Source organism: Myiozetetes cayanensis, unplaced genomic scaffold (genome assembly GCF_022539395.1).
Source record: "Myiozetetes cayanensis isolate MyiCay16 unplaced genomic scaffold, myiCay2020 scf9, whole genome shotgun sequence".
Classification (NCBI taxonomy): domain Eukaryota; kingdom Metazoa; phylum Chordata; class Aves; order Passeriformes; family Tyrannidae; genus Myiozetetes; species Myiozetetes cayanensis.
Genome location: NW_026088185.1, coordinates 18,011,184 through 18,026,600, shown reverse-complemented (window position 1 = coordinate 18,026,600; position 15,417 = coordinate 18,011,184). Strand labels below are relative to the sequence as shown.

The window sequence follows — 15,417 nt, the reverse complement described above, 5'->3', positions numbered from 1 at the left end:
GTGATCCAAATGTAAGTAATACAATAATTACTTTGATGTGAGAAAGCTAAACTAGAAATAGTTACACAGTATTTCTACTTTTATTTTAAAAGGATTAGTGATTCTATTTCAAATTAATGACAGCCTTAACAAAAAATTCCTTTTCTGTTCTCTCTTGTTGAACTATGGTTTTGAACTCAGTATTATTAGGGGGTTCACATGTATTTAAAACTGTGGTTTAAGCCTGAAAAAATCACACACACACACACAAAACAAACAAACAAACAAAAAAGAAGTGGTGTTTCCTATATTGTCTGTATGTGTTAAGTAAAAGACACCTTGAAAACAGGTAACTATACAGCTACCAGGAGGCCAAATAAATAGCAGTTCTGGTTTAGAGCACACTTGATAAAAACACAGTGTTTTTCTTATATCGTCAGCTCTGTAGACACGTGATTGTATTTATCTGTTTACATTATAGAAGGTTTCCAGTTTTTATGGTTGCAAGTAATATTTTAGAATGCAGAACTTTTAAGATTAAATCCAAATTCTAGCATTTTCAATCCAATTGTCCTTTCAGAACCAGGGGAGGAGTTAGTAGTAGGAGTGATCCACGTTTCCCAATGCTCAAAAGCAAAGCACTAGTAATGACATACATTCAACTTCTTTCTCTTGTTCTTCTCGCTCACTTTCTTCCAGTGATTAGGGGAATCCTGACCTTTCTCTCCCAGATTAAACTGCTTTAAGAAAATAGATGGGCAAGACTTCAGTATCACTGTATACTCAACTTCTGAAACTCCTAAACAGATGGTTATTATTTCAGTTCACCAATATCATGTAATTTTCAAATACTGGCATTACTAGGCATCTGATTGCCTTCCTCCCCCAATACTTTTGAAGAAGACAGCTATTATACTCTGCATAATATTTGTAATTAGATTTTGAGCTACAGGATGTTTTTAAAAGCCTTATGTACAGTTCCGTAAATATTTTCCAATTATCTCCATAGTAATTCTGAATGCACAAGAATCACAAACATATTTTAGCTTTATCTTTCTATCCGTATCTGCATGTGTATTTAACTAAAAAAGCATCTTTGAAATTCTCCAGTTGATCAGAGAATGGCTTTCTTTGTGGTGAGTCTACATGGAAGCACAGCTGGGAAAAGCCTTGGAAAACTGATGTAGTCCAGATCATTGTATCGTGTGCCAAAGAGATATATTACAAAGAATCCTTTTACTTCCAGTTAGACAACCTGTTTTTCAGAGAAGTTTCAGTCATGGTCACAGACTTCCATCTTTTAGGCACAGTAAGGATTATCCACTTCAACATCGGGAAAAAACTAATAGCTTGAGCAAAGTCAGGTGTGCTTTAACCTGAATTCAGGTCAAAAGACCTGCACAGAAGAGAGATAATATTCCTTAGTACAATAGTATAAATTTTATGGAGTGTTTTCAAATATTTCACCCACGTTAAGCAGTTTAGTCAGTTATATCCCATGATCAAAAGAGCAAAGCATTTGTCAGTCTTCTCTGGCTACAGACAGCAACCCGTAATGAGAAAACAATGCATGAGAAAAAAAACCCCACTTTTCTTCATCAGCTTTAGCTGTTACCTTTTAAATATTTTATGGTTAATGCAGTATTGTAAGGGTTCATCAGCAATACATTTTGCATAAAATATTCACCTAGGAAGCATTTATGAAGATGCAGAATCACGTGAACAGGAAAATACATGCTATTTTTCTATTTCTACATGAATTTAAAAGTAACTTAAACTACACTGTCACTTGTATAACTGGGTTATTAAAACAGTCATTTTACTGCTTTTTATTCACCAGGCTGACAGCAAGTCCAGTGTACTAAGCACGCTGTGCGGTTTGCTCATACAAAGTAGGTCAAATTTCTTGTTGTTGCAATGGACCTACTATACAAATGTTGCAGAATACTAACTGCATATTTATGGAAGTCGGTCATACAGAGTTTCTGGATGTCCAAAACTCCTGAAAAAGTGTCTCAAAGCGTTAAGAAAGCAGATGATATTAAAGTGACAGAAGGTTTCATGTTTCAACAATTCCAACTAACATATGATATTGCACAGACAAGTACTTTGATGAGCATAGCATAGCTGACAAGTATTTCTACAAAACAGTTTTTAAAGAATCATAAACTCTTGCTCCTCTTCTAAGACAGTTCTTCTGTAATACAATTTAATTAATAGTTTCATCATTGGAGAGTTGGAAACTCAACATTTTAAGAGACAAGTGGCAGACTGAGGCTCAAGAGGAGTGTAAAATGCTGAAGTGCTTTAGTATGGTCCAAAATCATGTCACTAAAGAAATCCTAAATAGCAGATGTGAACCCAACTAGAGTGACTTGCTTCAAATACAGAGCCAGTTCTAAAATTGAACAAGCATACTTAACTTTTCCCAGATAACTGAAAACTGGAGTAGCTGAGAATATTTTTGAAAATGCAATATCTCACACAAGGCCAGTGTTGGGTTCAAGTTACTGGTCTAAAAGACAGACACAAGTTGATTCTGTTCCTTGCTCCAGATGCACAGTGCAGGAAAACCTCAGTAAATCCATGTTGCTTCTGGCCAGACTTACTGGTTTGAGTTAGCTTTGGCATCAGTGCAATCACATCCACAGAGCATTTCACCTGAGCTAGAAAATCTTGACTGGTGTTTGCTCCCATAACCAATACGGTTTCCCTGCAGACTTGGACACATCACAGTCTGTAACAGGCTTGACTTGTCTGATAGCCATTCCATACCAACTGTCTAAACTTACTCCATTTCAGTATATTTCTAATAATTTACTAAAACTTTTCACTTTAAGACTTATTTTTCTATACTGTCTCTGTTTCCACATGAAACTAAACTCTGTGCCTGTCTGTTTATGTGGTACAGAAACAAAAGAGTGCAGGACTCACTTATAAACAGCCTCTAATGGCCGGAAGACTGACTTGGAAATTGACTGAAGGGTTACCAAATTCTGAACATATCACATATCATTATTCCCATTTTTCACACACGTATTAATTTGCATGATATGCGTTATGAAGTAAACAGCCCACGTAACAAACAAGAACTAAAAAAAAAGGTAAAAAAAGCAGCACTAAATGTGGTAACTGTAGCACAAAAAATATGTACTAGGTTATGTTGCAACATATAGTAATAACTGCAATATAATTTCATAAAAAAAATGAAACCAACAGTAAATTTAAAGTTTCCTAAAGAATTTCGTTTTCAAGATTTATCAGCCCTATAAAAAAAATTCAGCAAGATACAGAAAAAACATGCAATTCTCTGGTTTACAATTTTTCTTGTTTGTGTTGTTCTTTTAGACTTTAATTTAATTACATGCTCATAAAAATAACAATCTCAGTCTGACTGAGCAATCTGTGTATCATCTGAAATGTATACAATTTTGTCAATTTATGGAACCAGCAGTTTCAAGTGTGCTCATGAGAGCTACAAAGTTCAAATCCCCGTTTTGTGAGACTATTAAATACATCATCATTAAAGTGGTCACACTGATTGCAGTAGTTTCTCCAGTTCCTAATGACTGCATTTACTGACTTCACCTTTACGTAAATTCTAAAAGATTTTCTTTTCAAGATGTTGTGTCCCAATTGCTTAGTATTTGACTCTTCAGTTAACGATGTAATTTAACAGACATCGAAAGTCAAGCAGTTTGTTTCCATAAAACAACCCTTGCATATTTTTTCAACAAGTTGAAACATTTTTTATACGAATGAAATAGTACAAACAGCAAGTGGTTACAAATCCAAGCATAGTTTGTATTTTCTTTATTAAGAGCTTTATTCTTTTGGATAGAAATAACATTTAATTCTCAATCCATTTTATTATAATTCTTACCATTGATTTATCTAATTTTCATAAACATGAAGTTTTAAAAATAAAGCCTACCCCTCCTTAAACTGCAGTGTTAATTAGGGGGAAAAAAGGTAACAAAACTGAAGGCCATTATTTTCTTCCTAGTTTTTCAAATATATGATCTAGTTCTAAGTTACACTCATAACATTAAAGATTTGCTCCTCAAGAAAAGGAACACTAACCTAGGAAATCAAAAGATTACACCTCCTTAATTTCTATATTGAGCTCTTACTGTGTCTAATGACAATTCTTCAAGGATATGTGGAGATCCAGAATGTATTTTAAAACTCCCCCATCGCTGAAGCAGTTTAAAGTCCAGGACATAAAATTTTGCCCAAGATGACACTGAACAAAACATCATTGTATTAACTACCTTAGGAAAATGAAAAATCTTGATTCAATAAGAGAGAGCAAAACGTATTTGGTCTCTGTGTACTTCTTAAGTTGTAACACTTGGAAAAAAAACTACTCATGCAAACTCTTAGGAAAACAGTACATATGCACTTCTATGCACCTGTGGTCAGGAACCATTATTATGACTGATACTTTTATAATCACTTTCTTAAGCTGTTTTTCTTTAGGTATTCTTACCAAATGTTATTTCTCCATTGCCATTCCTGTCAAATAACTGAAAAGCAACAATGAATATTGCATCTGGAGTACACAAAACAGATTCAAATGCCAAAAATTCTTGAAACGAAATTAACCTACAAAGGAAAACACAGAAGTTAAAAAGGTTAAAAAAAAATATTCATAATACCAACGATCATTTGCACTTGATACTCTAGAAAACTGTATGATCCAAATATTAAAATAAAACTCTAACATTAAGACTCTAGAAACTGAAAAGTATTTGTTACAGTTAAGTAGTTACTTAACCTTCATGCAACTTTCTTCCTCTATAAAGCAACTGAATTCTTCATATCCATCAAAACCAAACATAATCCATTCCCACTGAACATCTATAATTCATTACTTTGTAATAAATGTAAGCATACAGCACTTAAAAATTAAGATATAAAAACCCAAATTCTATCACCATGAAATCTACAGGTCTGTCACTGTATTACTATATATATTTCTACTGAGAAAGAAAAGATACTTTAATTCAAGTAAGGAATATACTACAAAACATACATTTTCTTAAAACAATGCATAACATTAAAAAATAAAAACAGGGTCAGAAAAAGTTAAACTTTACTTTATATGGAAAGAATATTACACTTCAAATATAATGTGAACCGCCAAGTCATGAACTTGGGGACAATAAAGAACGTAGGAACATTTGGACACAAGGACATTTACAGGTGACAAGGCAGGCAAGGACTTGAGTGTAACAGCAGATCACAAGATTCTGAGTTGTTCATGCAAGACAGTCACTACACAGAAAAAACCCAACTCAAGATGCATCAGTAAAGTTGTTTCTGTGCACGATAAGGAAGCAGCGATAGCCCCAGATAAGGTTTCTCCATCATCTCTGCAACACTGCAGAGAAATCCAAGTCCTTGTGGTCACTGCATATAAACTCAGATTTGAATGGAGAGATAATTTCTTAGGATAATAAAAAGTACTTTTGCTAGAGGCACTCAGCTTATTCTAAGAGAAAAATAAAATATTTAGAAGAGATCCTAGCACTGTATGTATAAACAGTTGCAGAAAGATAAGCCTTAAGCTAAGGTAAAGGATAATGCTGGCACAAAAAATGATTGGATGTATATTTTAGCATCAAATAAATTATGAATGGGAATAAGAATTTCAATCCCATTTCTTTAATTAAACAAAAAATTACTACTTCAGTAAATACTGATAAAACATAGAATATCACTGTAGATGGTGCATTTTCCTAGAAAACGTACACAATTGTTCTGAACTTGGTACTCTTCATAGGATATCATTAGTTTATAGTGATTACTTCACACAATACTACTTACTCCTAATGAGCCAAGCATAAATTCTGTTCCCTACAAAGAAGAAAAAACAGAAGAAAATGCAGCCACACTATTCATTACTTTATCTAGTCTTTCTCTATCAAAGTACACAAGAAGCAGAATTGAGATACTTTAAAAAAAAGTTATATATGTTAACATCCTTGCATATACGTATTACACAGGAAATACAGAAAAAAATAGTGATTTTGAAAATACGGAAATGGCAAATACGGAATCGTGGTATTAATGTGTCGCATTTCAGCCACAAAAATCAGAGATATGAGACCGGTTCTTCAGACACGAAGTCGATCTCATCCGAAGGATGACCTTGATAAACAAGGGGTTAGTATGAAAGAAACAGATGATCCTTTAAAACAATTGTAAATACTATAATTCAAAATATACCTCACATACAAGCATAAAGCTGACAAACAAATTAATTCCTGATCAGGAAGCTTTAACACTGACAAAACCAAGTGGCGATCTCCATGGAATGCATTTGTAGAAGCCTGAACCTGAAAGAAGATGTCCTCAGAGGTCCCACTTTAACAGTGCCTACAGCAAAAGGAGATAGACACATTCAATTTCCTTTCCAGATATTCAACTTGCCATGTCTAAGAGCAGGGATATCCTCTATGATCCTCCATTAGTGGGGAGATAACAGCAACTGGATTAAACGGAATGATGGAGATTCCCACCCAATCACTACTCAAGCATCATCCAATAAACCCACTGCACTACAGAGTTCATAACAATATCAAATCACTCTTTTTTCATTTGTAACATTTTAAAAAAATTCCTTTTCCTCTATTTCCTCTCTGGTGTTACCCTCCAAAAGCACGCCAAGTAACCCATGTGTTTACAGTTCTTCTCTATGTTTCCTTTTACCATCCTGTAACTCTTTGTTCATTTTTCCCCACACAACACAGCTTTTTAGATGTTATGTATAGCTCTGCTGTGACTCTCCATTACGTGAAATACCAACTCTTTCTTCACAACCTTTTTCAAGAATGTATTTCCAGATTTAAGAAGGATATGCTGACAAAAAGAGTATGCAGAAACGAGCAATTAAAATGAAGAATTCTGAATTACTACTGTGAAATTTTGAAGGTCTGAAGGGAGAATGAAATCTTTTATTTTCAAATTGCAATATCTACTAATGTTAATTGACTTATATAATTGGGAAGCTGGTTTAGGCACATACATATATCTATAAGTACATTATTCAGAGAGGGTATTTATCCTAATTTCAAGACCAGTGCCAGCAGTCTGAAGACACAGGAACGTTTACAGTGTCAGTGAAATCCTGCTGCATTCAACAGACAACAGACAAGGAAGTTTAGGCGAAATTCTAATTTAGAGGTCTTTGCATTAATTTCTAAGAACATGCACTTGTAACAATGAGGAATAAACATTCTGAAAGTGAACAGTCATTAGTTTTACGAACTGCTGTACTGAGTTCCACTAAAGCAAACCAGTCTCGTACTGCAGTAATGGGAGCAGGCAACAGCATTCTGGAATAGTTAAATAAGGATCAAGTTACTATCAGAAAAAAAAGTAAAAAAAGTATTTTTTTTTTAAACACACGCCTACAGAGAGCCAGTTCCAAAATGTGCGCTTTTTTTGTAAAGTGCCAAACTTAAACCTAAAAGAAATAAAAAATATTAACAATGAAAGCAACCAAGAACACTGTGAGTATTTATCTGAAGAGCAAGCAAGGTTAAGAGACTACAACAGCAGATACAGAAATGATATTCTGTAAGAGAACCCAAAGCTTCTCAATGACTTGCTGTATGATGTTGGGCTGTCATTTACTTTACAAATATATCTATGGAATAGGGCTTCCTTGGACTTCTTTATAACTTTAGGTCCTCAGAAAGATGCAATGCATTCTGGAATTCAGTTGAAGATTACAATAATTATTCATGCTACAGATTAAACTCTCTGTGCAGATTATATAGTTATTAGTGTCTGGATTTTGATATGTTACAACTCACCACAAATGAAAGAATGTGAATGTAGAAGTAAATAAATAAACTGATGATGATGGGGGTATAACAAATTCTTCACATGAAATACAGGTTATGGACAAATATAATTAAGACATTTAGAAAAAATAAGCTTCAGACAAGTATTCAAACAGATAAACATTTTGCACTGCAGACTATATGGTAGTGTAAAATGAAAATCCCACTCTTCCCATACAGAAGCTGATAAAGCACACTTACCCATATTTGATTAACTCACTTCAAATATTACCCAGATTTAAAAAAAACCACACACAAAAAAAAAACCCAAAAACAACAACAACAACAACAACAACAACAACAACAAAAAAAAAACAAACAAAAAAATCCCTTTATATTCACTTCACAGGGAAAGCAACAAAAAGTGATGCCTCAAAGTTCTGTTCTAGCAATAAAACAAATTATTGATTTCTTACTGCAAGAAAGATCCTTTTGTAAGACATTTTCTGAAGAAATGCACACCATAAAAGATAACCAACAGCTTTCAGAGAAACAAGATACTAAGCTTGTTGGTTTACTAGTCACCAAATAGACTATTATTTCAACAGATACATACAAAACATCCTTTCCAATCTTAACAAAGCAACAAACTGTAGCCATGTACTGGAAACAGAGAGAGGTTATTTAGATTTATAAAATATATGCACATTCAAATGAATTAGCAAAGTACTGCAGCTTTATAAAAAGAAAAATCACGTAACATTACATCAAACAGGAGATCCTACTTTTGTCACCTAGGGTAAAAAGTATATAGCGTATATAATTTCACTAGTATAGCGCAGATACTGTGCAAGCTGCTCAAGACAATAAGCAAATTAATAAAATATTCTAAAGCAGAACACAGGAAAACAAAATAATTTAAGTGACCACGGAAGTTAAGGAGCTTTCAATTTAAAGTAAGTTAGATCTATATATTTGCAAATGTTTACTATCTTAACAGCATTTTCTTCCACATTAAACACCCACTCACTTCTACATTCTTCATCTCTTCTCTGATCCACCTTAACCTTGTCAATTTACTTCAACAATGTCCATACATCCTACTACAGTCCAAAACTAGAAGCCTACACACAGCAAAAGAAAAGGCTCCTTGGAAGACAAATGAGTTCGGGGGTACTACCTCAGCAGAGCAGACATTTTGCAAATTGGTTTGAGGGAACTGTCTAGAAGCAAGCAGGATCATCTGTAAGTAGCACTGGAAAAGCTTTATGTGCTGTGACCTTCTCTTCACTAGGCAAACACCTTCTTCCTGCGTAGAGTCATTCTTGCCTCTCTTTTCTAACAGTCAGTACTTTTAAAAAAACCTCAGTGGTTTGATTTGAATTGCACACTACAGAAATAAGAATGACCTTCCATATTTCCATGTTTAATTACAGGTACTGAAGACACTATACAGTATCTAATCAGGGACATGGGCATACAGAAAGGAACTTCTCCAAGGCAATCAAACTATGCTGAACTTCCCTGCAGTTGGCATTTGTCATATTTATTGAAACATCACTAAAATAAATCTGAACCTAAAAAAATCCATTTTAAACACCACTCTTTTTTCCCAGTTTTCCCAAATCTATAGTCTACTGTACTTGTGGAAAAAACTTACCTAAATAAGCTTAAAGGGTAATAAAATCAATAATGTATTTTAGAAGATGAAGTTATCCAACTCTTGACTCACACATTTACTAATGCATTACAAGTTTCAAATGCAAAGCAAAATTCTCACCCATCCTTGGTCTGATCTGCCACTCCAGCCAACAGCTGCACTGTTTTAGGATTGTGACGTGGATCTGTATGAAGTCCTAGGTATTTCTGCACAAAATCTTCTGGGGTCATGTAATGCTCGCCATCTTTCTCAACACTTGCATACTATAGTAAAAATAAAGAAACCATAAGCACACAAAGATTAATCCATTTAGATGCTAATTATTGGTGATTACCAAACTAGTAACATTAATGAATGTAACTTAAAACGTTGCACAACTGTCTGCACTAACTGCTCTAAAATTAAAGTGCTCGATTAAACTATCACTGTTACTGTTATAGTTTTATACTACCAACAATCAGATTTCCTTGTAGAATACATAATGACCAATATCTTCTAATTAAAAGACAGTTATATATTCTCACAAACTGTCAGGTATTACAATCATGTAATGTAGCTTTCCATTTGCTGAAAACACAGCACGTAAGTTTTCCTACAATTTCTAGTAGTAGATATTTTCTGAATAATTGTTCTTGATAGTTACTGTAATTATTTTCGAAAACATATATTACTTCTTTTCTCTTTTTGTAAGAAATAAACTTCCAGATGAATTTTTATCCTGAAACAAATTATTTTAAAAATTCACACACACAAAAATAAGATTTTAGTAAATTGAAATGTTATTTCTTTCAATTTCACTAGCACTGAATTTCAAAATAAAAATCACAAGCATATTTAAAATTTTATGATTTTGATTTGCATTTGCATTTGATTTGCATCTGCAAAAGTACTGATTTTTAATTTATTTGTAAAAAAGTGTTATGCTTTTTTAAGTCCTAGCAAGTAATCATTCTCTGCAGAAAAAGAAACGGCAATGCCTCCAAATATCTAAAGTGCAACATCTATATTAGTGAATTCAAACTTCAACTAACAGCCTTTTCCACTGTATGCTGCAGCACCTCCATTCAGCTGACACAGCTTTACATGAAAGAGTGTCAGCTCTCAAACAGGCCCTTACTCTGCCAGGGACCCACGGGAATCAGAGTATTAACAATAAGACGTACACACAATACCTGTTAAGGTGTAACACTCCATTAAGGTAAAGGGAATCATTCCCATGTCTCATACTTGTTTCACCACCAGCTCAGTCTGGCCACACTTTCAGCAGGAAGGAGCTTGCACCAGCATCAGTGCCTGCTTCAGCACCTCCTGTATCCCTTCCACAATACCAGCCCCTCACATCCCCTCATCACCTCTCCCTCTTCCACCCTATAGCTGTGATGACAGCTATTTGCAAGACTGCACTGTACACCAGATTACTGAATTTATGCAGAATTAAAACAGATTATTTCCACAAAAATAGGAACAAAAAACAGTGGACAGGAATCCTTCAATTCAGCACTGCTGCCAACATGACAGCATAACGAAATTGTGGCTTTCTTGAATCAACTCTGAAAGGTTCTCTTCTCAGTCGTACACACAAGTGACTGAAAATGCATTACGAAGCACAATTCTGCTGCAAGACATGAAATCCAAAGAAAATGTTATGTATGAAGGACCATCAAACATGCAGAGTATTGAGCTTATCTTCAAGAATAATGGAATTCAACTGTATGACAGCACAGTGCATATCAAAGACAGTCAAAATCTAAACATCACCATCTTTTTTCTCCAGATACCAGTGTATCTGAGTTTATTATAAATAATGATCTGTTTTACAAAAAAAATGTGTCTAGGAAGTTATATTACAAAAATTTTGAGACAAAAATAATTGACTGACATTTAGTTCCATATGAGAAGGTCGTGGTATTTTGAAAGAGCTTGGCAGTAAGCCAATAAATTAAGGCTTAACAAAGTAGCCAGGCATGTAAATACATTTGTCCTCAAGTTACCTTTTCACCATACAACTTAAGTCAAGACTCTCTTAGCACAAAATAGGCAAATGTAAAATATAACTTAATATGAATATAAAACATAACACATCAATTAAACTTGTGTTGTCCTGGGTCCTGAATGCCATAACACAAAATTCTTACTATACATTTAGAGACTGTCTTGGGTAAGCACTTGATGAATTCGCATGAGACTTCTAAAATTCATCACATAAAATGAACACACAAACCCCCTACTCTAGTTGTACAACTTAGTGCTAGGTACACACCACACTTTCAGAAACAATGCTTTGTTTTTAAAATTGGTTAGTTTTCAATTTAAAGGGGTTTTCTATCCCAGTGATTTTATCTGGGCAGAGGAGAGAGAAGTTCCAAAACAGGCACTATTAACATTATGTTTTTAAAATTAAGCTAAGCTATGTGCAAGAGATTCTTAAGCTTCTAAAAGCAAGAGATTTTTAAGCGATGACGGGGAAAGTTTCCTGTATTAAAACAGGGAATTGTTTTTGTTTCTTTCTTCACCTTGTTGGAAGAGGTTACACTTGAACTCAGCAGGCAGGGAATAATTCAACTATATTTCCCAAAGGCTGACTGTGTCTTCCCTAAGAGAAAAGAATGAAGGTGCACTAAGAAATCTAGCAACTGTGTTTCTACCTAACTCTTTTATCCTTCAGGGATAATTTGTTATCCAGTATGTTCTTTTATGGTTGTTACTGAAGTCTGCCTTCAGCAAACACCTAAGTTACCTGATGGTGCACAGACCAAAAATTTCAATGCCTGCATTTCATAGTTACAGGATTACAGAGAAATAATAGCACACCTTTTTAATGCAAGTAAAATGTTATTTTTTTAACAGTTCAAAATAGTAAAAAGAAACATATAGCAAGCTTTTGGAAATCCACTAAAATACAAAGTAAACTGGATGGACAGAGGGCACATAGCACTTTAGAAGACATGCATGAAGAGAAGGAAATTTAAGTACACTCTCTGTGATTAAGGTGGATGGTGACAAGGCCTACAGTTCACATCTTCCCTTCTAACCATTTCCAAGGGAAGCCAAATTTAGGAAGGAATGCACGACCTTTAGCTGAAGCTCACAGGCAGGCCAGCACTCTCAGCAAAGAGCACAACATATCTGACCCCTGATGGGTGCAACACTACCAGTATTTCATAATAAGGCTCTCTACAACTTAAGTCTCGGAAAGAATGATTCTCTTTTGATTTTTTTGAAGCTTGCAACTAAGTTCGATTGCTACCCATTACACAGAAACACAATTTCAAACTCAATTTTAATCAAACATAATGCCAAATAAACTCTCTTTCTATGCTCTTTTTACTGCAAATCGCAAATACTTTAGGCAAGAAAGAAGAGTGTTCATATTTTTTATCCCTCAGAGTACGAAACAATCCCCAACTTAATTTGTGTGTTTCTTAGAAGATAACAAGGTAAGACATGGAGAAGACCAAAAAGCTGTTTTAAAACCAGACTGTCTGCCAGATTGTTGGAAGATTTTTTGCTAGAAATTAAATGCTGGGCTTTCCCAGTTTGATGCCAGCATTCTAAGTTTTCGCACTCCAGCAATAGTATCAGTGTAATCCAGTATACAAAAGCAACAATCTGTCAAAATTAGGGTTGGGATACAACATCTCTCTCAGGCAAAAAGGTCTCTCTGACTACTTATAATATGTGGAAAAAATATGTTAGATAATACAGTAGAACCAGAAGTTACATGTCAAAAATAATACACTTTATTATTTACAGTATTAGCTCTAATATTAATTTCATATTCTTAACTTTTTCATAGAGAAAACATTCTTGAATATACTGCGTTAACATTGAGTATAAAAGGAAAAGAAGCTATTTTAGTGATTTTGAAATATCAGTGCCTTAACTATGAACTTAAAACACAACTGTTGTTCTTATTCCATATGCCTGATTCAAACCTCATTATAAAAGTTACAGGTTTGACTTGATTTTCCTTTCTGACTGTGCTTTACTGTAACTGAGTGGAAAAAGCTTCATGCTCTTATTTATATATATCTTAATTATAAGGCTCTGCAAGGGATAATATCATGAAATACATAAATCTTGATAAATAAATTTTAAATTCCAAAAACTTTGCCAGCAGTCCATCCATTTGTAAGAGGAACACATATAAACTCCAAGGACAAAACATACAGGTAGAATAATTTTTTGAATCTCGGAAAGGTGTATTTTAAAAATAACAGTAGTTAGTTATAACTATTTGCTTTATAGAAAACTTGAAAATACTTCAGAAAAGTATTTAATATTATAATTTGGAAACAATTAATTAGGATTTGTGTCACCAGCAGTTTCTGCTCAATGCCTGACAGCCCCTTCAATACACTGTGCCTGCAAAGTGAAGTTTTAAGTATCCCAGCAGCACATGTGTTTGATGTCACGGCAAACTGCTGGGAGGGCAAAAAGCAGAAGTCTGCCACTTCAACAACACTAGACTGATCTTTTTACCTGCAAAAAAATATTTCGTAGTTCGGCGGGGTCCGCTCTTTTGGTTGAGTGCACCTGTAAACACAAGCAAGTTACTGCTTCGAGAGCCGTGCCACTGACAGAGCGCCCACACCGCCCGCCGTGAGGGCGGCCATGGGGCGTCCCTGGAGACCCCCAGGCGCAACCCCAGACAGACCGCGCTGTGCTTGCGGGCTCGGTGCCGGTGACAGCTGTCAGCCCGGGTTGCCTGCGGCAGCCGCGGCACCCGGCCCAGGAACGGCCCCTCGGAACGGCCCCGCCACGGCCCGCGGGCCCGGCCGCCCCCGCCACAGCCCCCGCCACCCCCGGGGCCCCGGCCCGCCCCCGCGGCACCGCGGCGGCGGAGGCACCGCGGGCTGCGCTGCCGCTCCCCCGGGGCCTCCCCACCATCACCGCCGCCGCTCCCCGCGACCCGCGGGGCTCCCGCAGCGCCGGCGGCCGCCACCGCCTCCTCCCGCCGCCCGCCCGGCCCCGACCCCGCGAGGGGTCCGCCCGCCTCCTCCTGCCACAAGCGGCGGAGCGGGAGAGTCACCTTGACCGCCATGCTGCGCCCGCCGAGGAGGAGGAGGACGGCGAGGAGGAGGAGCCGCCCGCCCGCCGCGCCGCCGCAGCAGCCGCCGCCTCAGCGCAGCGCTGTGGGGGCGAGCGCCGCACCCGGCCCGGCCCGGCCCGGCCCTGCCCTGCCCTGCCCGGCCCTGCCCGCTGCCCCGGGCGGCCGGTGCCGGACGCCGCCGTTGGAGCCGTCCGGGTGCAGTGTCTGCCCCCACCGAGGCACCGGCGGCGCGGGGCGGGCCCTGCCGGGGGCTGCTGGCAGCACCACAGTGCAAAACTCAGCTCCGGTAAATGCTGCTGAACATCGTTTCTGGCGTGACAGATGCAGCTGCTCTCTCAAGGGTCAGCTGACCTGTTGGTTCCAAGTGCTGAAATTGTTCACAGTCTGATGTTCTGGCAGCTTGACTGCAAATTGGTAGTAGCCCCGTATTTCAAACAAACGGACCAGAGGCACAAAGTTGACAATCCTGGCTGGAATTCAGTAACTTCTGACGAGGTCTTTAGCAATAGAGCACACTCATATCTCAAAATGAAAAGCATGCAGGCCACAGCCTCAAGAAAGGACAAGTTCATATTTTGTTTGGACAGTTCGATCACGGTAAGTGCTTGTAAAACCTAGCTTAACTAATGCTACGTGTTTTGTCTTGCTGTACTATTTCAAGGACCCAACAAGGTGTCTTTTGTCACATGTCACTGGAAAATATAAAAAGAGCAGATTCTGGTACATATCAAATAGCACAGTGAGATATAAAACTACAATACAGTAGTTCGCAGTTTATAATAGTGGTCACAAAACAATGAGTCACTTTTTTAAAGTTTAAAACAACTAATTTTCTCTAGAAAGCAGAATTTTCCTTGGCTATAGGTCAACAAAAATTCTCTGAATATAACTCAAAGTTTACATGTTATGTATGTGCCTATGTCCCAGCT

At 36.8% G+C, this 15,417-nt stretch overlaps 1 protein-coding gene across 2 annotated transcripts in view; it reads right to left on the bottom strand.

Moving 5' to 3' along the window:
* Window positions 1-14,558, bottom strand: part of SLC25A12 (solute carrier family 25 member 12) — a 47,854-nt gene extending 33,296 nt beyond the window's left edge. The window contains exons 1-4 of one of the 2 annotated variants that reach the window (XM_050340188.1): window positions 14,468-14,558; window positions 13,918-13,971; window positions 9,556-9,698; window positions 4,472-4,587 (exon numbers count right to left, since the gene is read on the bottom strand). In XM_050340188.1, coding sequence (XP_050196145.1) covers window positions 4,472-4,587; window positions 9,556-9,698; window positions 13,918-13,971; window positions 14,468-14,479 — 325 coding nt within the window. In that variant the 5' untranslated portion in view covers window positions 14,480-14,558. Of the gene's footprint in view, window positions 1-4,471; window positions 4,588-9,555; window positions 9,699-10,607; window positions 10,768-13,917; window positions 13,972-14,467 lie in introns of those variants that run through there. The other variant, XM_050340189.1, reaches the window with a different exon arrangement.
* Window positions 14,559-15,417: the final 859 nt, after the last annotated feature.